At 41.1% G+C, this 24,267-nt stretch overlaps 3 protein-coding genes across 4 annotated transcripts in view; 2 read left to right on the top strand and 1 right to left on the bottom strand.

Annotated features, from left to right (window-relative positions):
* Window positions 1-300: 300 nt before the first annotated feature.
* On the bottom strand, window positions 301-7,789 carry qpct (glutaminyl-peptide cyclotransferase). The gene is made up of 7 exons (XM_029494016.1): window positions 7,667-7,789; window positions 5,564-5,710; window positions 4,928-5,209; window positions 3,618-3,785; window positions 2,984-3,083; window positions 2,295-2,411; window positions 301-2,205 (listed from the first exon to the last, which is right to left on the bottom strand). The coding sequence occupies exons 1-7, from the start codon at window positions 7,778-7,780 to the stop codon at window positions 2,033-2,035; spliced, it is 1,101 nt and encodes a 366-aa protein (XP_029349876.1). The 5' UTR covers window positions 7,781-7,789; the 3' UTR covers window positions 301-2,032.
* Window positions 7,790-8,277: 488 nt separating this feature from the next.
* Window positions 8,278-14,272, top strand: mocs3 (molybdenum cofactor synthesis 3). Its single transcript, XM_029493904.1, has 13 exons — window positions 8,278-8,496; window positions 9,470-9,602; window positions 9,714-9,806; window positions 10,148-10,268; window positions 11,044-11,118; window positions 11,314-11,431; window positions 11,507-11,615; window positions 11,720-11,782; window positions 12,266-12,429; window positions 12,637-12,684; window positions 13,261-13,357; window positions 13,461-13,568; window positions 14,077-14,272. The coding sequence occupies exons 1-13, from the start codon at window positions 8,404-8,406 to the stop codon at window positions 14,232-14,234; spliced, it is 1,380 nt and encodes a 459-aa protein (XP_029349764.1). The 5' UTR covers window positions 8,278-8,403; the 3' UTR covers window positions 14,235-14,272.
* A 594-nt stretch (window positions 14,273-14,866) lies between these two features.
* The window catches only part of prkd3 (protein kinase D3), a 34,805-nt gene continuing 25,404 nt past the window's right edge, over window positions 14,867-24,267 (top strand). For both annotated transcript variants that reach the window (XM_029494164.1, XM_029494163.1), the window contains exons 1-2: window positions 14,867-15,194; window positions 15,997-16,647. In XM_029494164.1, coding sequence (XP_029350024.1) covers window positions 16,372-16,647 — 276 coding nt within the window. In that variant the 5' untranslated portion in view covers window positions 14,867-15,194; window positions 15,997-16,371. The remainder of the gene's footprint in view (window positions 15,195-15,996; window positions 16,648-24,267) is intronic.

Below are 24,267 nucleotides of genomic sequence, written 5' to 3'. Positions count from 1 at the left end.
ACGTTGACATTAACTAACCTTTACTGAGTTACTGGTTGTTGTTGGTGGTTTTTTTTTTTTTTACAACAAGAAGCACACTTTCATGGGAGAGTCCTGCTCTTTCCCATCGCACTACTACAGCTGGAAGCTGTTGTATATACTCTGCACTGTAATCATTTACAGATTAAAGCTTAGCTCTTATTAAACTTTGGCAATGTATCAATTTGCTCTCAGGCAAAAAAAAAAGGTTATAGACAATACAAACAACAACTTATTATGTGTCTCCCCTTTTTACTTGTTTCAGCATGCTGAAATTTAGCTGCCTCTCAGCTAAATAAGTTTGGTGATAACTGATTAGTGGGAAAAGGGAAGATTTTACAGAAAATCTATATGACAACACAAATACCTGAAGAAATGGAGTGAGGGATGATCATAAATGTATAGTAGAATAAAATAAAGTATAAACAAGGAAACAAGGCAAAGTTGGTTCTTTAAAGCTGGTCATTAAACCTTTACTGCTGTTTTTAAGTGAAAGAAAGCTAGAGGCTTTGGGTGGAGACCAGCTGTCTAAGTATCTGAAACAGTTCTCATCTCCTTCGAGACAGAAATGTACAATAAGTTGGTCTATTTTGTTACCAGGCATCATAAGCATTTCTGATTACAGCTACTGGGGGTGTCTGAGCCAGTTCTCATGGGAGTGGGCTGGATTGAAGGGGGATCTGGCTGTTGTGGAATTTGGGGAAGGTCGTGAGAGGATTACGTGAATCATGGGATTGTTGTTGAGATGAGGTGGCGGGATGGAGGGAGTGTTTGGAGGGCCCAAACTTTGTGGCTAAGAGAAGGAGGGTGAGGCCTGAGGAGTGGATGCAAAACTGGAAGAATACTTTTGGCTACTCTTGCTTGGTTGTTGAATTTGAATTATAATTGAAGTAGAAAATTGTTCACACTGCCTCACTGAAAAAGACCACCTTTCTCTTTCTGAATGACCAAGCATCAGATCAGGATCAGTATCTTTTTTCATGGCCAGCAAAAAACCTCATATTAAAACAATGTCTTGTAAACATAAGCAAATGCCACAAGATCTGCTTTGTATCCTGAATCAACATTTATTTCAGCCTCAAAATACAGGAAGACCACATTTGGTATTGTATATTATTCTGGGATCTACATCAAGGTCAAGCTAATAATGTTACATAAACAAAGGCAGGCATGTGAAACATCAGCACAGGAAGTTATTCACTTCACTATTTGAGATGTGAGGATATGGAGGGCCTAAGATATTATAACACAAACAAACCCACTTCCTGGCACTGACAGGTTTGTTCTCTGAACACTGAACAGATTTACTGTAGGAGAGGAAATGTCACATATCCAGTTGCTAAAACCACTGAGCGCATCTCATGCATGCCGAATTAGATTTTCCATGTGTTTTTGTAGAAGTCATGTAAATTGCCTGTTGCATATATTTACCATAATTATCATTTTGGATGTTATGAGCAAATGTTTTTCAGGCTGTTTTCAATTCATGTAGAGAATATTCTATATTGGAAAAGTGTAAAATATAGGTATTCATAGCAACAGCACAACAACACAACATGTTTTGTCTTTTGTTTAACTCCTCTTCCTCATCTGTGATAGATGTGGAGAAGAGCCTAGACATTAGCACTGACACTAAGATATCTTCTTAGAGGGTGAATGAGAGATTTAGACTGGAATAAAGAGAGCAGTGTGGTCAAAATAACAACCCCCACACACACAGACACACAAAAGATCCTGTGTGCTCATCTCACTTCTGGGGAGTGAGGGCTTGGAGGAAAGATGAAGCCATCAGTCTCCTATGAGACAGAAACAGAAAACAGTATATATACTATACAATATATAAACCTTTACTGAAGAAGATTTCAAGATAAAATACAAACTTTTCCATATGAGCTCCTTCTCCATGATAAATGTTCTCTGCATTTGGCACTCTTATCACGTCTGCAATAGATGTGTTGCTATTTATGTCACAGTAAACGTCAGTGTGAGTTGAAGACTTGTATGCTGGGATATTTTATGGTGCGTCTGAAGGGACAGCTGGTCTAGCATTGAGGTACTCCAGAACAAAGACCTGCAAGATCTTGTTGAGGTTCTGGATGGTGGAGCGATCCAGATTCTGTTCGTTGTCATCAAATGTGTGCCACACAGATGGGAAGGGGGACGGGATGAGGTGAAGGATACGCACACCTGGCAGAAAAGCAGGAGGGAGCTCAACCAACAGTGCAACAGAATATATGTAATAATGTTTGTGTTTGTTTTGTTCTTCTTTTGTATACCTCTGTTCAGGAATGGTATATGATCGTCTTGTATGTGGCCTACAGGTCGATTGGGCCAAAAATACTGCACGCTGTTTGGATGATCCACCAGCTGGTTCATGGAGTGTAGTCGTTTTTCTTATGAGACAAAGAGGGAAAAAGTGCACATGTAAATTCAGTTCAAGGAAAAAAAAAAAATCTAATTTATGAGTAGTATAAAATTCAAGAACAAGCTCTGGTAACAACGGAAAACAGAATCCCACTATTGATTGTCATCATATTTTATATTTGAACTAAATGTTAAATTTTGAACAGTGTACGGATTAGGTGACAGTGATCCATTGTGAAAATAAATAGTTCTCACATGTTTAAAAACCAAAGGTCTTCTCACTGCTGGTTCATTGATAAAGGAGCCATTTGAACACAGAGAGAAGCAGATTGTGAAAACAGGGCCTTTCAAGTTTCATTAGTAATTTTGACAACACATAATCATCTCCACACTGCAGTCACGACAGATGGAAAGGCTGATTTCAATCATTTCTCAGCACAGTTGGTACATTGGCATCCATATGATGACTATTGCAGAATGACAAATCCATTAATGACTTGTAATTACAGTGATTCATAGTCGATTTATGGATGTTTGTGGTACACCTTCAATGACGCAAGGAACACTGATAACAATAACAATAATATGGTGGATCATTTACCAATGCTCTGCAGTCTGGAGAGCCAGATTGTTGTCCTGGGGAACTGGTTGCCAAAGTAAGGGCTAGGAGCCCCGATGAGGTCCAGTAACACAAGCAGATCCTGGAGAAGAAGGGAGAGGAGGAGGAAGTGGCTGAATCATGCTGGTGAACTCTCATGTTTTCCGTGCATTCTGATATGGCCTGGGCCAGAAGCTTGGTCCCATTACAATCACATTTCAGAGTTACTCTGTCTCTGCAAGACACACTCGCCTATCTGCATGTTGTGGGCATGACGTGTATGCATTCGCATGTACACAGATATTATTTGCTCTATCTCTGTCTGCCCACACAGGAATGTCTCCATTTCTTGATAAACAGTTTAATTATCTCGGCATTGCTATGATAAAGAAACATATGCCAATTAATGTGGCATGTTCTTATCATGTGCTGCATAACAAATGATGCTTGATATGGAGAGCCCCAAACCTCCTGTTCTGTTGAGATGTCTCTGTGGGCTCTGGGTGTGTGAGAGGAGATCATTTCTAAGCTGATTGTACTGAAATTGATGTGGCATGATCTTGTGCCTGGTGATGAAGTGATTGTGTTCATTTCTAAGTGGTTTAGACAGAGAATGATAAGCAGAATGGATACACACCATGCCATCTAGTTGGTTGGTGTCTGTGGCTCCGGTGGGGTGTGGGGTGCTCTCCATTTTTTGGGCCAAGTGGCGGGAGCCATACAGGGAGTCTGTAGAGGTCCATTGGAAAAGGGCCTCTTCTCCATCAAAAAAGATCAACTGCAGGGTCAAGTTGGGGCTGGAGCTCTACACGGGAGGTAAACATAAGCTATTTCATTCACCATTGTAGTTTCCATTCCAAGTGCTTTGCTGCCCTCTGTTGGTTTTGAGATAACAGTGACACAAAAACAGCCTAAAGATTTTAAAATGTATGTATATTTTTAGGATCTATTCATTTAATTTCACAATTTTTTAACTAATTAAATTCAAGAGAAAAATGCTTGTGGAAAAATTTGCAAATTTTCACCGATGTGTCCCCATCTGTGGTGGCAAATGTATTTGTATTCTGCTTGACTTCGTTTCCCACAGTGACCTTAGTGATAGACAGCTGAGCTGAGTCTGATAAACACGTCCCCTGGCTGATCTCCCTGTCTCATCACTGCCACTGTCCATCCAAGAATAAGCAACAGGAATGCTAATCGTGTTGCTTAAATTTGTGTTCATTACTTTAAGATGAAATTGACATTTATAAAATGTTAATTTCTGTGATGGACTGGCGACCTGTCCAGGGTGTACCCCGCCCCTCGCCCGATGTGAGCTGGGATTGGCTCCAGCAGCCTCGTGACCCGGAAACGGATAAAGCGGATGAAGATGAGTGAGTGAGTGAAAATGTTAATTTGAAAGATTGTAATGGCAAATCTATATATTAATACAGCTACAAATTATTAAAAAGCTATACAAATTTTATTACTTAGTTAGTCAAGTAAGTTACTCAATATTTTAAAATTTTATGTTGTATTGTGATCCATTTTAAAATTAGACTGATGCATGATTATTGTTAGTTTTTCATCGACTAACACCACCAAACAGCTAAATTGTAATTTTCCATGCAGAACTAATGGAGATATGCTGAAAATACTCCCTGTGTTCTTTTTACTCACTCAGCTTGAAATGAAAATTGCAACTCATGTTTGACTGGGAAACCCCTACATTGATATTCATCCACATCAATGAGCTGGTCTTTTAAGAGCCTACTGCCCTCAGCATTGTAAGATTTTACTGTGATCCAGGGCCAAAAATGGAATTAGTTCGAACCATAACCCTAGCAACAATGACACACGCCTAAATGACATGTTTACACACCTGACAACTTTAGCCACATATAGCACACATGGATTTACAGGTAAACACAAAGCACAGTACACTGTAGATTGAATTTAGTTGATTACCTTCTGAGCTTCCAGTTCTTCATCCAAGGCTCGTGCTATCTCCAGCATCATGGCGCAGGGGACAGCAGAGTCAGTGGCGCCCTGAAACTCCCTCCCATGCCACTGTGGTGGGTAGTACTTGGAGTCATAGTGACAAGCAAGGACCAGGCGGCGATTGGCGGCTGGGTTCAGTGTGGCAATCAGGTTGGTGAAAGGTAAGGGACCATAGGGGGTTTGTGAAATGAACCTATCCTCTGTCACCTCCCAGCCTGCTCCAAGAGAGCCAAGGGTTGCTTTGATATGCTAAAAGAAAGATGTCACATTAACAAGCATACACACACAGAAAAGATGCACGGCTAATTTAGACCTGTTGCTTCCCTGTTTTCATGAATCAAACAGTATTTTGCGATTACTCCTTGAACTGGATGTATTTCTTATTGAAAAATCATGTTGGGGCAAGGCATAAAATGTGGAGGAAAATGTGGTTATATCAGATGAAATCTGCTGCTAATCTCTGTCTTGAGTTATCATAATCTCATGAATGAAATATTGTTAATTCCACATGTATCGTGTCAATTGCTTTAATAGTTCTGTGGATCAGAATACACTTCATATTACATCAGCCATGATAGAGTTATCAACACATGATAAACTCACCTCCTGCACTGCTTGGCTGCCTGGAGAGCCTGGGTACCTTGTAACAAGCAGTGGCCTCAAATCTCTCTGCCACATCTGCTCCAGGTCTGTGTGAGACAGGGCGGTAAGGATCTCATCTTGTGTTAATGTAACAGCTTGGTGCCTTAGCTGAGCAGAACCAGAGGAGACAAACAAGATAAAAGAACAGAGATGAGAGATTTAACTGAGTTTAATTTGGAACTGGGGAGATAAAAAAAAAGTGCATAGAAAGACTGTGACAGTACATATGGATAAAATGTGAGAAAACAGAAAACCCCCTCTTACTACACAACCAGTAATGTCACAGGACTGTGTCACAACAGGCAGTTAGTCTGTTCTTATTATTGGAAACCACAAAACAGTTAAATTTTTTTTTTTTATTGTAATGTTTAAGATCTGAGGAAAAAACATCCATTTTAAATATAATACTGTCCAAAAAAAGCCATACACGATGCTCATGTCAAAAAGCATGAATTTTATCTTGTGGTGAGGTTGTCATGAATATTGTGTTTTAGTTGAGCTGTGTAGTTCGCTCTAGCACCTCCTTGCTTTGGGACACAAGAGCCAATTAGAGTTGTGTGAATGGGCATTGATCGCATCAATTCAAATACACAGGAGAGTAACTTTAACAAATTGGTGATGTACTGAATTGTGAGGCAGGATAGCGAGGGGATTTTGTTAACACATACCACTCTTGGAAAAAGAACATGGCTATTAAAAAAGGAAAATTAGTCTGTTTGTGCAATTGAAGGAACAGAGTCTGGATATAGATTGGCGTTTCAACTGTGTCAATCCAGTGCGTTAGAAAAACATATTGATCCTCTGATCCCCTTCGCTCTCTTTTCATTTGGTCTCAAAGTTCAACTGTTGAGAACCGTAGTTGTCCTGGTAACCAACTGAACTGACAGAGAGGATGGCGAGGAGAAGGGAAGGGGCTGATGGTGAATATCAAGGCAGAGTAAATCTGAGTAAATCTGTTTTGCATCAACAATAAGCACTCGGGTCAAGGTTGTAAAAGAGAGCAGCGTGCAGAATTTACTTACTTAGCAGTTACTTTCACTATTGATTAATTTCACTATTCATATATAATTCAGTTGTTTAGTCTAAATATATGTGACATGGAAAATGAATGAATGAATGTTTGGTCCATAAAAACTCAACTTAAAGTGACACACTTGAGAACATACCATAACCAGAAAACACATATTTACTTAACAAATGACTCACATGATCCATTGATTGAGTTATTTATTGACTGGATACTTGTTTTAATCTTAATACTGTGTAAGGGAAATCACAGCATACAGTTACTGATTGTTCTGTGTCAGTTTCCTTTTTCTGGGACAACAAAAAAAAGAAGCAACATTCTTAAAGTCTGTTCATGACAATCAGAACGTAAAGCTTCGCTTGCTCATAAATCATATTTGTGCATTAAAACCCATCCGGCCGACTCATACATCAGCCCTGTAATTACAGACTGGATTACATACAGTGCATAGGGTATAATTATGTGGTCACACAGACTAAATATAGTCCTCCAAAGACCTGGGGCTCACTGAGCTCAGGGAGAGTTAAAAGGGGGTCCACTTAAGGTCTATAAATATCAAGACCTGCAATTGGAGAATCAATGATGATGGCCATGCTACCATAGCAACCAGGGAGAGAGAAGAGAGGAAGATCATGGATGAGGAACATGAGTAGCAGGGCTTTGTCGGGTGCAAGTTAGGGGATTTACACAGCAAGTGCGACAAAACTGTGCAAGGGATGGCTGGAATATCATCAAAACACTTTAATCAGATCATTCATGTAAAAGCTGTATGTAAAAACCTGTGCTTGTTAAATTTTATATGCAAAGACCGTTACAACATGTGAAAATAAACGAACAAAAGAAATTTCCACATATTTCTCTGATAAAAAGTCAGATTGAAAAGAATTATTGCATTGCATAAAAACTACTAATTTGGAGGGGAGAAGCACTGGACGTGCCAAGTTTAAAATAAACGCGATCACTTCTGCTGTTCTCAGTTTCTGCATGTGGGTAACAATTCTGACCACCAACCTTACAATGTGTTATTATTGATTTACCTTTTCTTGCGTCCAGGGGATTCCGTGGATGGATGTCATCCAAATACCAAGAATGCAAAATAAACGCATTATGTGCGTTCGCTCGGCCATCGTTGTTGTCGCTTCTCTCCACATTCCTGTCTCTCCTCTCAGAGAGCTTACAGATCATGTGAAAAGCAGGAGGGAGGACCCGAGGCTCTTTACACCACAGCAGCGTCACCATACTGCTGTGTGTGGTTTCTGTGAACAGTAATTGACACACTGACCCCATGTAGTCATTTGATAATTGCTCCTTTTGACCAACAAACCGTCACTTTTACAGCATACCTGAGGGTCAAAAGACCAGACTGGCCTCATCATGTCTGTTTACTGCTCAGCATTTTTCAACTTAAGCGCAACATTTTACAACAGACAGACCAATCGAAAAACAGGAAAGAAAGAAATCTGTAATTTTAAATAAAGTCTGATGAAAATCAATACTTGTAATAAATCGATGTTTCGTGTAGGTGTCGTGAGTAAGACATGGTGTTAAATATTCATTTAGCCTTTAATTTCCTTGTAACATCGGTTCAGCACGCTCGGCGCCACTGCGTCATCAATCACGTGGCCATCCCGGAAGTCCGCTGCCTCGTTTGTCTCATGTCAACAGCTCTCCCCACACGTTAAACCCCGCAGCTGAGGCCGACTTCAAATTTTTTTGTGCATGCTACACATTGTTGTTGTAACCACAGTTGTTTTCTCTGTGCGTACCAGCAGCCATGTCTCAGGTGCTGTCGCGGTTGAAAACAAAGCTCCAGGAACAAGAGAAAGAAATAGCTGCTCTCAAAAGCAAACTGGCTCAGCTGGAGAAGGTATGAAAGTTTTCACTCCTGATGCATTTACGTTCTCCGCGCTCGGTAACATGATAGATGTACAGTCCATTTGAATGTAACTGTATGTGAGCCAGACTACACGTAGGTAGCAAACTTTGCTTTTATTCATTTGACAGAAATTTGCCTCTAGTGCAATCTCACCTGATACTTAATAGAGCGCTTATTAGCTAATTTCTTATTTTTCTTATGTGGGATGGAAAAAACCACAAAATCCAATGTAGTACAATACTTCCTTCCACTAGTTCCACAGTAACACAAATGTAATTTAATTCACACAATTCCACCCATGTCACCAAAATGAACATGAGTCAGTGGCATAGCTGCTTGATTGGATCATGAGATCTATAATTTATTTTGGGTTCATGTCCAATCACCATGCGAAAAGTACAATTAATGCCAATACAATCACTTTATATATGTTTGAAATCAGTTTGAAATACAGCACATAGCACTTTAAGATACATTTTAAAATATGGCATATTAGTACTTAGCATTTTATCTGTGCATCTAAAATGCGAGTAAATAGAAAAATCGCTGTAGCTGTGATGTGATGATAGCATTATATAGAAATACAGCATGAAAAACACAGGCTGTTCATGCATACTTATGATTCTGTGTATTTCATAAACCGTTTTCAGAAAACAAACAAATATATTTTACAATCATAATGCACTGAAGAATAGAGAAAAACACATACACACACAAAACCCTGGCATTTCGGTGGGTGCTTGAAGTAAAGAAGCTAATGTGATGTTCCCCAAATTGCTTCTTGTACAGAATTACTACTAATTCCATTCTTATGTCAGGCATGTTGACTGGAGAGAAGTATGCTCACTGTGCCACTGAGGCAGGTTGTTGATGGCTTTGAGACCACCTTGCTCTTGTTTGAAGTTGTTTCCTTTCATTTTTTTTCTAATAATAATCTTCCTGTGGTGTGGTATTATGGTATTAGAGCCATCCCTCAGTATTGGAACTGCATGACAAAGTGACACCCCTTACCCCATTGAAACCCAAACCAGCCCTGAGCAATGAGGACATCATGCGGTACAGCAGACAGCTCCTTCTCCCTGAACTGGGTGTACAAGGTACGGGTGACTACAGGCAGTGTTATTCTGGTGTATAGTACAGCACAGCATCCTGTCATGTGAGATCTCTGTGAAACTAAACACAAAGGGTTATGTCTTAATTGTCCACAGGCCAGCTGAACTTATCCAAAACCTCAGTGTTGATTGTTGGCTGTGGAGGACTAGGCTGCCCCCTGGCACAGTACCTTGCAGCAGCAGGAATTGGTGGGTATTCTGATTGATTAATATATAGCATGACCTCGTGCCAAATTAGTCAAGTAAATAATCCTTCCATAATTGTCTAAATATGTGTAAATATTTGTATTTTGCGGTAGGCAGAAGCTAGAATTAACGATATAGTTCACCAGAGACTCATAAACTAAATAATTGTACCTAAAGTGTAGCGGTCTGCAGTTGTCATTCACATTTCTCAAAGAATGTTTAATTAAATCAGTTGCATTTATTGCATAAACAAAAGTCACCAAAATTTGAGTTTAATGGCCATAGATTTTGCTATTTACTCTAAGGCCTTTCTGACTGACATGCTCATTTTTGTATCTTCCCAGGGCGACTCGGCCTGCTTGACTATGATGAGGTGGAGCTCAGCAACTTGCACAGACAGGTGCTACATGGGGAAGAGAACCAGGGCCAGGCAAAAGCTCTCTCTGCTGCCAATGCAGTTAGAAGGTACTTAATCACACTTGTACCCATTTCTTAAAAAATTCCATTTGAAACCGTAAACAGAAGTTTACATAGTTACGGTCTAACCCTAACAGCCTAACCCTTTGAGTAATGTATTCCTGCCTGGTTGTGCCAAACCCACTAAAGTGGCCCTGAAACTTTGCTATTATATATTATTAGTAAATCAGATAATATTTGTAGATGTTGTGTAACGATGATAAGAGAGATATTTGTGTGCTTTTTGTGACCCTTTGGTTGCTCTGTAATGTATGCTGGTGCGCTCCTGTCTCACCACAGGTTATATCTCCGTCTGCAAATATTGTGTAAACATGCTATTTCAGAAACAGCTGCTTTTTGTGCTGTTCTCCCTCACAGTAGGCCTACTGTGGTTACCATGTACATGTACAGCCATGGCCACATGAGGGCATAATTTCACTGACTTTGTGAGAAGATAGGCACACTGTTTGTATGCTGTGACACGCATATATAACACTTGTTCATTTATGAGTTTTGTTGCATGCGTAATGCAACGTTAATCATGTCAACCTATTTGATAGGCAGAAAGGAGAGAGGGGGCTGACATGTGACTCAGATCCTAAGTCAGATTCAAAGGTCACATGTGGTTTATGCTTGCTCTTGGTTTAACTGAAACATTACCATGAATGGGGCTTTTTTAAAGTCAATAATTATACTGATCTCTCATAAGTGCTGTCATTAAGCTACTAACTGAGAAGACCTATGAAACTAATAACTATTTTTGAATGCAACTTATTGTCTGCAGGTTGAACTCCACTGTAGAGTGTATTCCCTACCACCTTCAGCTCTCAACAGAGAATGCCCTGCAACTCATTCAACAGTATCCTGCTGCAAAGTCCTCAACCTCCAGTTGAAATACAGCCCTGCTACTTATTAATTCTTTGTCATGAATGTTTCTTACAGCTCCCATCCAATAACCCAATTTCAAGCTTGTTATTTTTATTCAGTAGGAGTCTAACGAGAAATCTATTATGTTGAGAACTCTATGATGACACCTTCACTTTACCGACCACATGTATGACATTGTGGCTGATTGTTCAGATAATGTCCCCACTCGTTATCTGGTCAACGATGCCTGTGTCCTCAATGGCAAGCCTCTGGTGTCAGCAAGTGCTCTGAGAATGGAGGGACAGGTGAGATAGAAAGACCCTTTTCCAATCCAGCTGCGCAAAAGTTTTAAGATTATTAATGTGCATGTGTGTTTGTAGTTGACCGTGTATAACTACTGTGGCGGCCCCTGCTATAGATGTCTATATCCAAGACCCCCGCCCCCAGAGACAGTGACCAACTGTTCTGATGGAGGGGTATTAGGGGTGGGTGAGTCTTGTCCTTTTATTTGCCCAGAAGCCATTAACTTTTTTTTACAGAGTTCAGTCTGTGTGAATAATAGCTCTTGGTGACATTTTCCAATTTCCTTTAAGTTCCAGGGATAATGGGCTGCTTCCAAGCTTTGGAAGTCATCAAGATTGCCTCAGGACAAGGCTGTATCCTTTTGCTTTTCTATTTTAACTCACATTACATACACCACCTCCATTGGCCTCTTTGTTGGTTTGCATAAGAATTATTGCATAGTCACTGCAATGAGCCATCTGTCAACTGCTGAAAGGGATTTCGTTGTAGCAAAATAAGGGGTGGACTTTTTGTGTGTTTTTGATAAAACTAAGTAAAATCTTCTATTTTTGTCAATGTCTGAACTCTGCTGCTATTCATTTGTCATCATCTCGTGACATTTTCATGCTAATATCAAGATTTGCATCAGGAAATAGATTTGCCCTGTCATGCCCTCCGACTTGCGTGGGGATACTCATGCTAACACCTGGCTGATGTGTCAGAAAAAGAAAAGCAAAATGCCTGAATGCTGCTATGTTGTCCATACACCAATGGGAGACGTGACATCTGAGTCTCTGAATCAAGCTGTGTGGCAATACATTCAACAAAGTAGCTTTTTCCTTCACCAGGTGTTCCAGCTTCTAGCAGCCAACAGCTGGTGATGTTTGACGCTCAAGATACCAGATTTAGGACCATCAAATTGCGGCCCAAGCAGGCCAACTGTGCAGTCTGTGGAGAAAGCCCCAGTGTAACCAAACTGGTGGACTATGAGAGCTTCTGTGGGGCTGCTGCCACAGATAAGGTCGGTTAAAACAGAAGAAACTGATCGGGTACCTCATGCAGAGTCATGCACATTTTTATGCAAATACATTTTTGAAATGAAATAATAAACCTTTCTTACATAAACTGTGTTTGGCCATTTAAAAGGACACGCAGAAAGAAAGTACATGTAATTATCCCCTAATTATAGGAAAATTCTCTTTTTGCCTGACTTTTCCATGTGTTTCAGTGCCGCAGACTCAACCTCCTCTCCAGAGATCAGAGGATCACAGTACAGGTAGGGCATGTATTCTCCAGAATGGTCAGCCATTGCGTGACTCCCTGTATTTAGTGCTGTTTATTGTATGATTACTCACAATTTTCTCAGTTTTCATGTGCATTCATAAACTGATTACATCTCTGTGTTCTGACCCAGCCCCAGCCCCAAATGGGAAATGACTTAATATGGGCCTGTAGATTTTCTATGGGAAAGAATAACAAGTTGTATTTGGCGCTGAGAGCAGTGGTAGTGGATTGCATCTGTTTATATTTCTGCAGAATTGGCGCTTTCAAACCCGCTGAGTCATTAAGCACAGAGATGGCGATCGTGATTGATTGGGCTGTAATCGAGTGCAAGGGGCTCCAGTTAGAAACAGTTTTATTTCCTGCAATTTAAGGAAAAGCAGTTAAAATGCTCATATTACTCCACAAAGTCAAATCCAAGCAGTGTTTCAACATTTGCTTTTAGTGGTGTTAGTTCCACTGTTTAGCTAAGCACATGTGTATTTTTCATAAAAAAAAAAAAAAAAAAAAAGCCACATAGTCCTCTAATCATAAAATTGATAGATAGTTGATAGTTTTCATACAATTCCAGGACTATCAGTCAATAAAGGACAAGGCAGAGCTCCATCTTTTATTGGATGTGCGCCCTCTTGTGGAGGTGGATATATGCTGCTTACCCTCTTCTCTCAGTATCCTTTCAGTGATGGAGCCACGAAATCAGTCTCACTATCTCATATATCTGGACTTTTCCCACATGTGTGTATGGGATTATTCTCCTTATATTTCTACCAGACATCCCACTGTCAAGTTTAGAGGAGAGAAAGCGTGAACATATCCAACTATTTCAGGAAAGAATCAGCCAACTGAAAGAGCAGATGGCAGGTGACTGCCAACCTCCAGGTAACATGTCAAAACACTGTTTAGTATCTGTACAGGTTGTTTGAAATGTACAGGCAAATAGAGCCACTTGCATATTCACACTGTGTAGTCTCATACTGCCGGTCTGCAGGCTTATTTTGGACGGTTAGTAAAAGGTTGTAATGGGGTTGCTAGGTGACCCCTTTTCCAAAACAATTGTGGTCAACCTGAGCAGCTTGCCTGCTTTTACAGGAATTAATATTTAAAACATTATTTTGGTGGTTTGTATATTAATTGTGTGGAGTTTTCTTTATCAATGAGCTAAATACAGGTTTGTTGAGTTAAAATTTTTTTAAACACATTACACATCCTTGGCTCCCTATTCTATTCACAGTTCTTGTAGCCTACATTACTTCCAACATTTATTTTTTTTATTGATGTTTCTGTATTAGTAGTGTAATCAAATGTATTCAAATATTAATTTAGTTGAACATTTAGTCTACTGCTTTGCCCAAACATATCTCAGTGTTCTCTCTCTGGTTTCCTCCAGTGTATGTGATCTGTAAGCAGGGTAATGACTCTCAGAAGGCCGTGCAGATTCTGGAGAAGATGAGTGGCTCCGAAGTGGACAGTATCACAGTGAAAGACATATGTGGAGGCCTAATGGCCTGGGCAAAGAAAATAGACCCCGCATTCCCACAGTATTAATCCATTAAAAGACTTTTGTTTAAATAAATGTGTTCTGTTTATAACCTTTGTTGATTCATTTACTATATGTGTGTGTCTGTGTTGCAAACATCTTATATAAGCCATTATCAAATTGCTAAACCAACTAAGTGCACAGTACAGTTCCTAAAATTTGTTGTGCAAGTTCATTGAAAACATTACATCTTTGAATATCCCTCTTCCTGTTTTTCTTTTCAATCTTAATAAGTTAAGTGAGTAGAATAGGCATCCATCCTCAGATAAAATTCTAAGATAATAAATCCACAGAACCCAGTTTTCTGCAAACTTATCCTTTCTTAGTATATTTGCTGAAATAAATCAGTGCCCTCCTCATCTCAATGGGAACATGTAAGAAAACCTCCACTGGCCCCTGATGTCTCCTGTGCTGAACTTTGGAAAGCATGTTACAAACCGAAGCAGGTCGTGTAGAGTGAAGTTTTTATTTTTTTTTTCTTTCTTTTTACTTGGCATGGCCAAGTTGAAATAACGGAAAAGAAAGGCACATGCGCATTGGCTCCAGCTCCATCGGAGGCGCCATTGCTTCGCAGGGACTGTAGTTCAACTTGTCCTCCCCACACATGGGAAGTGAGTTGGGTGCAAAGGATAAAAAGACTCCAAGCCCCAGCATCGGCCGCCACTCTTTCTCTCGTCAGACAGGGGGAGTAGTCACAGCTGGAAGGATAATAAGATGCGCATGAATTTTACAATCTGGAATGAAAGATAAGAGAAAATAAATGGACGGCTCGGCCAGCCTCGGCGCGCGCTGTGTGTAAAAAGTCCACTTGGTGTTTATTCCCTGTAGGCGACGACGCCGTGCTTTGCTGTGCGCAGAATAATAATAAAAAAAAAAGTTCAGCCTCCGCTTCCCTCAGTTGATGGAGTTAAAAAGTTTCTGCAGTCCACTCACAATGGAAAGGAAAGCGCCCTTCGCTAACTGTGAAGGTAAAGTATCATTTTCACTGTGAGTTGCTTCGACGTTTGCTCGAAAACAAAAAACCAAACCCGAGCCTGGAGGCGAGTTAAAGTGCAACAAAGTGTCCGCTGGACGAGCACATTTCGGGGCTTGTATAACTTGTTTTGCTGGCATTCTCAGCTCGACTCGTCTTCTGCCAGCGAGCCAGGCTAAAGTGGGAGGGGTGCAGATGTTCAAGAAGCCTCGGCTCCAGATGTTTGTGCACTTTGAATTCTTCTAAATACAGAAATCGTCCGCTTTGTGGACTTTGAAGCGTCCCTTTGGGCTCTTAGTTGACTGTTTTTGGCGCATGGGCAGTCGAGGTCGTCATTGTCTCAAGTTTACTAAAAGCCAAGAAGAGGTCGACAGTAAAGTTAAGCCTAATGCTGATGAAGTGAGGTGTGAGTTGTGGCTGTTTGAATACAGCCCATTGACAAACAGGCAGGGAGAGCTAGCTCAAAGCTAACCCTGGAAGTAGCCTGCACTCAGGCAAAACACAGCACACATGGCTGTTACAGAAATCACCATTACCAGCACTTGTTTTCATAAACAACGCTCAAAAAAGGACAAGTGTAGATTGGGAGTGTGGCCGAATGTGATCTATTGCTCTCGGTGTAAATATATATTGGCTAGATTGTGTATTTTTCCAATTAAAATGTGTCCACAGTGTGAACAAAAGCAGCTGATTCATTCGTACAGGTGTCAGCGCAATGAGAGCCTCAATGTGCACCAGTAGGACTGACAAATGGTTTTTCTCACAGTGAAAATAGCTGTGTGTGTTTGTGGTGACAGGTTTCCTGTGGTCAGAGTGGATTACTGACTTCAGTAAGGAGAAGGAAGGCCACTCCAGGATGTGAAGTTTGTGGCAGTGATTTTACAGCAGAAGCCTGTGGATTGGTCAGGGACTCTCTCTCCATCACCTGCCCACCTAATTAATGAGCGTATGGTGTGTGAGCTCAGGTGGGCGGATAGATTGTTACCCTCTCAATTTCTGGAAAAACAATGTCACTCTGGTAAACAAACAGTGCTGAGTCACTACGACTGATGAGGACTCAAGGTTCCCCCTACCAAGAGTTTATCCCCACAGATCCAGCTCTGCTTTTTTCTGCCAGTCCTCTCTGAGTTCTCCACTATTCGGCATTTCCCGTTGCCACTGGAAGAAACCCAATGTCTGCCTCCTCTCCCCCATCTTTACCTCGAGCCTTCCTCCACTCTCTCTATCCGCACCACCCGTCCTTGTCAACAAGCCCGCCTGGACCGCTCTACACACGGCTGTCCAACGGCAGTCACAGCGCCCCCAGCCCCACCAACTCCCGCAGCTCTTTCCATGGGGTCTCCTTCCTGCTGCAGATCGGGCTAACCAGAGAGACTGTGAACCTGGAGGCCAGTGACCTCTCCTTGTCGTCTGTGAAGGACCTGGTGTGCTCCATAGTGGACCAGAAGGTAAGGACCTGTCTCCCTGACACCCTGTCATGGGGTTCATTCTGTTTTTAGTTACCCAGGACCTCCGATAGAAAACTTTGTCTCTTGTCTCCTCTGAATGCAGGTAAACGTACTGCAAACTCCTTGTTTTCAAATCTCTGCAGTAAACCTGAATGCAATGTAGGACTAACATGGTGATACACCCTTGTTTTGCCATTTTCTTGTCATCATCTGTTTAGGTTTTGTTTCCAACACAGACATCTGGGCCTCGTGCCCCAAAATGAGTCAAACGCCACAGAGGCATGTACACAACAGCACTGATGCTCCTCTTGTTACAGGAGACAATCTAGTAGCGCAAGTTATTTACACTGTGGTCTAATTTCACCGGACTTACATGATGCAAGTGCACACATACGAGCTCGCGCACACAGACACACACACTCTCACACATGCATATGCAGAACTACTTGGTGGTTTTACTCCTGCCTATGGGATATTGTAACTACTTTATTTTCCATGACATTGGTAATGTGTTGTAATGACATTGTAGTGTAGCCTCAGCATCAGAAGTGGCTTGAAACACAAGCATAGGCTGCACTATTCCACATCATTTATCATCTCATATGGCGCCAGCTTTAATTTTCCCCATTCTTGTTTATTTGTGCTGAGATTGGATGGGAATCATGGATCTGTTTTTCTAATATGCAAATTGAAATGAGGCTAAAACACTATTCTCGTCTAAAACATCCACATGTCATCCCTAAGTATGTTAAAGCCACAGCTCACAGATTTAATGGTTTTTATGCAAAGTGGTTTTGCCTTTCAGAAAAATATGTTTATTGCTCTACTGCTGATACCAAATAAGATCAAAACACCGAAAGTGGAGCGCGCCCCAGGCAGCAAATCTACACTGTAATACAATTAATATTGCAAATTTAAATTGAAAGTTAATTAAATCCATGATTATTTATTGCAAATACACTATATTTTTAAACATATGAAAGTGATTTGAACCTATCCAGTTACTGTGTGTTCTCTGAGCCCATGAATTTGTACTGCACTTAATACCTGTGTGGAATTAATGATGTGTAAAGCCTGTTGGTATAATGAAATGGCTCCTATGTGCATCCACACATTGTTGTTTTATTTTAACCTCTTGAGTAATGATGATTACTCCATTTGTGTTGTGATTTATTGTTGACTGGATAAAAAGAGGGTGATTAAACACAGCACTTTCATCATCAGCCACTTGTATCTGAACATGTAGGTAGACTGGAGCTGTATTTGCGTTTGAGGTGATGATCATGGAAATAAGACTGAAAAAAATGAATGGAGGGCTGAACAGTGAGTGGAAGATAGTAAATGAGCTATCTGTATTGAGTCTGTGTCCTTTGGTTCCATGTTGTCCAAGTTGACATTCCAGAGGAGCACGGTAATGCTGTTGTTCTTTACGAGGTCTGCTGATTCTCACTAGCTAGTTATGAACATTTCTGGTCTGCAGAGCAGAAAATCTCATCACTGTGCATATTTACATGGATCCTGTAACATTGGAACAGTTGCAAGAATCTGTAACAGGAAGAGTGGGAAATACGATGCTTCGAAAATGAGCCTTGAAGCAAATCAGTGCAGTTCATTTGTAGAGAGTCACTGCTGATTAGGCTCATTTATTGGTTTTGTGCAATTTTATCATTATGTATCACTCAAAATTACATGCATTCATCGAAAAAGTCTCATAAGATATGACAGGAAACTGGAATTTATTTTAATGGTCAAAAATCAAGGGAACTTCTAAAAGGCTATACAATAGGCTTCTCAACAGACGCTACATCCTTTTCATCATATATAATATTCAGTAGCACCACAGAACATAATCAACCCAATTATCCACATTATAGTGCATTTTTTGTGTTGAACATTGCCAAATGCAGTGCACTGCCTCAAATATTTCGTGAAATCCAGCCATATGGCTTTGATATCAATGGAAAATGTGACTGTAAGCCTTCTGCACTCTCCAGTCCATCTCTGCCTCACTTCTTGTTCTAAAATATGCACGACAATGGTGAGCCTTTTACAGAGTCCACTGATGCTGGCCAACTTTTCCAGCTGAGGATCTCTGACCCTAACTTAGTTGCTGACAGTCGTCCCAGGATGTCTCCAGTCAGCAGAACCTCAGGTGTCTGTCAACAGAGGCAAGGCAGGAAAAAGCTTTAGACTTCATGTGGTAATATCTACATGGAGATGGAGTCTGGATGGAAGTGTATTTCCCCCTCTGTGCTGCTCTTTCCTCCACTGAGAGCTGGCGTGCTCTACTAAGTGACTCACCAGTCAGCCATGCAACAAACATGGATGCTTATCCCCACTTAAATCTTTCTATTCTGTGTCAGGTTTTCTGCTGTGTCAGCTGTTGTGAATTTTCACAGTGAGATTTGGTTGTACTTAAACCATGATAAAATAACTGTGCTTGTATCTGATTAGCCTTCAACCTTGTATTACAGTAGCTAAGCAGATTGTCCATCTTCCTGCTGATTATCAGGGTGTGGGTCACTCTGCTAGCAGTCGCAAACAGCAACCCAGATGCTGCTAACTTGGGATCTGTAAGTGTTTTCAGGTCCTCTGGAAGATGCAGTTTGTTCACCGTGTCCTGTGTCTGGGCTGGATTTCTCCCAGCGCACAGCCAAACTGCCTCTACTCGGACCCCTCCTTGCTCAGTTGCATTAGAGAAGCTGGTATTGCAGTTGACACAAGGGGTTAACAGGAGCCCTAGATACTGACAATGTAGGTTTGGATTTATAAACATTCAGCTGACATCACCACCAGATGCATTTATTGGACGTGATCGTGATATTAAGTAGCCGGTGGTGCACAGAGGCACTGGGCTTACACTGGGTGTTATGTCAAGGTAACTTTGCCTTGTGCCATTTCTTGTTTAGAGGATACAGTAACTGTATATAATAATAATAATTGCACTATCATTCATGTATTCATCCACTCTTGCAATTTGATCATGAACCGAAGGTTTGGAGTGTAATGACTTTACTTGGAGTTTAATTGCACTTATATAATGTTGTCTTTAGTGAGTCAGAAAGTCAGGAAAAAGCACAGGCTGCTACCAAGCTCCCATCACTGATGTGGGGTTACATCTTTGACGAGGTGAATGTTGGCTATAGTGGCGTGTGTGGCTTAACCTTAGAGCCTATGTGCGTAGCTGCTGTGGGTATGGTATGGAGTTTAAGTATAGTTTAAGTTTCATACTTGTCATAGCAAAGAGAAAAAAAAAAAAAAAACATCAATTTTGACTTTCTATATCTGCAATCTAATTTCTTCAGTATTTTCAGAGCTTGTGACCATGCATAGCTTAAGGACAGAACCCTGGTTTTGTGGCAAAGTGAATGCTTTAATCTGCTGCTCTGTTGCTGGTGTTAGTAGAATTTTTTTATTTTCTTTTTGGTGATTTATTACGAAACCAGCTCCTTCTCTCACCTGCAGACGTTTACGATATGTGTAATGTTTTTTTGCCTTCACACTTGACAAACTTGCTCTTGCCTCCTCAATGCTTGTTCCTCACAAAAAACCTCACCTCACTCATCATGGATATAAATTTTCATGTTACAGCTCTGAATGCAATTGGACAGCTGTATAATTTCCAAATGTTTGCATGTACGCTCCTCGACTGTGTATATTGTGTCATGGCTTCAAGGTTGACATTTCATATCTTTCCTGAACCCTGTAGTTTTGAATCAGTCTCATTGTTTGACAGGGAGTCTTACAGCTTGTTATAATAGTTGTGTATTGTATAGATTTTGTACAGCTCATTCCTCTTCCTGCTAAAGGCTCAACCCCATGACTTGTCCAGAGCCTGCAGAATAGAATTACTTTCTCCTGGTTCCCTGATCTGAAGTTGGTTTTGATAGTAGCGGTCTGGACCGTATTCAACAACTTTTGTGGTTAGGGTCAACCTTAGTCCGGGGTAAGCTGATCCCAATCAGGCTGCCTCTCTTAGAGCATCTATTGCTGTTACTCTTCCTGAAGTCATTGAAAAATGTAAAATGCCCCTCCTTTAGTGTTGCCACTTGGCACGAGAGTATCAAGTCTTGGAAATGCAATGCATAAATAGAGCCAAACATGGTGGTGGTGACCCCTGCCACCCTGGGCTGTTTGGTGGCTTTCTGTTTCAGGCAACTCCAAGTCAGCATGGTCTTGTTTCATTGGTTGGATTTTGACTTCTCTGTCTGGTTTTTTGGGCTCGATGAATGGTGTGAGATAAACATCCATAGCTTCCACTTGTTGAACACTTCCTGTTTGGTGTCGCCCAAGTCCTCTCGTGCAGCCAGCAAGGGAGCAGTGGCGGGACAAAAGTTCACGACTCCCTGAGAATGACTCGCAGTTAGCCACTTGGTCAGCCTGGACAGCCAGCCAGCTAGAGAACATTCCTCTTCATCCAGGCATTTTTGGAGGATGATGTGATGTTGCTCGGTATGGGTGGGATCAGACTGTTAGGAAACTGAAAATATTTGAAGCTAAACTCTTGCTTTAGCAGTGCTGAACATTTTACAGATTTGACAAATGGTGTAATGCCTATTGGGTGATCAGCACAGTTTCATTTTCACTCTTCATGGTACTGTATCCTGCAAAAGTGCAAATGAATTTTCGGTGGAGTGGCTTTCTGGTGAATGTTGGCAGTGTAAATATTTAATATAAACTAAGAATTTACAGTGTCGCTTGGCATTAGTTAAAAGCTTCTCTCACGGTTAAATGGGATGGTAAAGCTTAGTGGGAGGAGGGAAATTTTAAGTTCTTCAATCATAGGTAATGGAAAAAAACATGAAGGCTTTACTTTAAATGTTAGTTTTATGAATACTGTCATTTTAGTGCCTGTCCTTAGGATGTTGGTGCATTTTCACTGCAGCTGGAAATGTAAAAGGCAGCTGCCTCAGCCACAGGTTTCCCTACTGGTTTTGTCAGTGCTGTAACTCCCAGTTCTGGTTGAGGGCTGTACATCTGCCTCTGTAATTAGCAAGACAAAGGCCGTTTTGAGTCTGAAACAGGCCATGCTGAACAGCATACAGTAAAACGGCACAGTATTATAAAACAGAAAGATTTGGATCATTCTTAACCTTTGAGTAATATTGATTGCATGATGCAAAGTAACACTTGGCAGAGAAAATGAGATCAGCTCAACATTCCTCTTCATGATTAATTACACTGAGTTGCAACATTAGAGAAGTCTTTCTTTGGTTTGCATTAGTTTGCTTTCATTATAGTGTGGCATTTTGCTTTTATGACCTTTTTTTTTAAAACAGGTTTGTGTTAAATTTTAAATGGGAGGTATTTTAGAATGTAATAGCAATAAGTGTCTGTAATCTCATCAGGGATCAGACCCAAGATCCTCATACACTGTTTAAGTTTGTTTTGATGGACCTGGTCTAGGAAAATGTAGCATATCTTTAGAAAGGAGTAGGAGCAAATGAAAGAGAGAAGAAAATGAGAAAGGAAAATAACTAAAAGAAGGGTGCAGATGGAAAATGGAGGGACTGCAGTTCACATCAACCAAAACTAACTGAAACACACGGGAAATAAATCACCGCCATCTCCCTCCCTCCCTCCCTCCGACAGTATGAGCCCACATCTGCATGTTCCTATGGAGCTGGCAGCCATATTTCACCCCAGAGGACATCCCAACAGCATAAGCCTTTATGTGTGATATACATGGAGCCAGACGTTTCCTGGAAAGCACATTCAGCTCCCTCTCAAGAAAAAACAGGTCACCCTTGAATCAAAATACTCACTGTTGGTATTGGTTCTGAATACATACGATTATGGCCTTAACTTTTTTCCAACTTAGGTGATTTTCCGTGTTCATTTGCAGGCATACGGATGTATTTCAAAGCCATGTTGATGACTAAATTGATATTACAATTGGGAATGCTGTAAAAAAACCAAAGCTCATCCATGAACAACTCAAAAACCTTCTTCTACGGAATCTATCAATTTCCCCACTCTTGGAGTAATTTGCGGAAAATGGGGTAGGGGAGAGAGAGAGAGCGAGAGAAGAAAAGGAGAAAAAATACCTCTGAAGTTAAGTGAGCTAAGTAATTTCTACCATCTGCAGTGCACATTTCTGCCGCCTTGCTCTCCTTCAAATGTAAAGTGGCAAGGCAGAACACAGGGCCCGGCCACAAGAGTCAAGAGATTGAGCGAATAGAGAAGAGCGGCCCTCTCTTGGGAAAAGGGGCAAGGGAGGCTGGGACAGCCCTGCTGGCAGGCCTCACATCGGGTACGGGGGGGTTGTGGCCACAGCACAGCTGATGTCTGATGCCAAAACCATCAAGGAGAGCACCGCTCCTGCCATCAACTGTGGCTTGGCTTTGATTTGTCTGTGCTTCCATGTTGCCCAAATGCCCTTCACCATACTTGACTTTAGCCAGCGGTTGGTGATAATCTTGCATCACTCCAATCTCTGCTAAAGCCACTGAGTGGGCTTTGATTGTGATTATATTGAAGTGGTAGGCAGCAGTAATTTAGGACCATTTAATACTGAGGAATCCTGGTGACTTTGTCTCTGTGAAGCCAACCACATATGGTGAATTAAAAGCCTTTCCTGAGAGACCCCGCTAGTTTCCATTCCATTCCTAAATTTGTAACTATGGCACGTTTCACGTTTCACTGAAAGAGGATATGCCATTTCCTTCATTAATTTACTCATTAACAGCTTGACTTTCTTCTCTTCTTATGCTGCAGTTCCACCTTGACTGAATTTGCTGACAAACTGAGCACGCTCAGAGGACTTCATCCATGACAAATGCTGAACAAAGGGGTGTGGGGGTGAGGGGGTTAAACTTAATGACTTGAACACAGCCCTCTTCAAGATATTAACCCTTGCTTATCTGGCATAGTTAATGGCTAATGTTGCTTTTTTGCACAGCACAACTCTTCAATTCAAGGCACAAGTGTAAACAGATGTTATAATCATGACCATAGCTGATCTGTTAACATGCCAAAAATGTTTCTAGTTTCCTGCTACGAAGAGCACATGGTCTCTGCTGCAGCTTACAAAGACACATCAGTGTGGAGCTATTGATCCTTGAAGTACAAGCAGGTTGCTGAATGTCTTATTCAGTGTTGTTTTCTCAGCACTGTTTGCCTTTCCTGTCTTTCAGCTAGAGGGGTGATCTGTCAAACTGATAGGAAGGTGGCAGGGGAAGTGCAATTACATGTTGATACAACAAGTTGTTGCTAGAACAAAAAACCTACTGTTATGAAGGGAAAGGGGTCTTCATAAAATGCGACTTATAGATTAAGCAACTTTGGGCCTTGTGAAAAACACCACAGGCCAAATAGAAAGAAAAGTGGTCGTGCTACATTTCCACTTTTGTTTGATTCGTTTGTCAGTACTTTTTTAAATGCAAGGGAAATGGTCAGCAACTCATCATGACTCCTTTTGTCACTGTGTCTCTCTCGCCGTACAAGTTGTTGGGTTAGTTCCCCTCAGAGCCGCTCCCTGTTTCCATATTCTCTCACTGCTCCTGCCCTCCAATCTGCTGTGGTCGGCGCAGAAGCACAGCCTGTGCAGCTTGTGTGCCTGCCTTCAAATGTCTTTCCCCTGCACAACACTTGCTATTTTTCTTGTCTGTGTGTTTAAAC

This window comes from Echeneis naucrates, chromosome 22 (assembly GCF_900963305.1).
Source record: "Echeneis naucrates chromosome 22, fEcheNa1.1, whole genome shotgun sequence".
Taxonomy (NCBI): domain Eukaryota; kingdom Metazoa; phylum Chordata; class Actinopteri; order Carangiformes; family Echeneidae; genus Echeneis; species Echeneis naucrates.
This window is presented reverse-complemented; position numbering and strand designations above follow the sequence as displayed.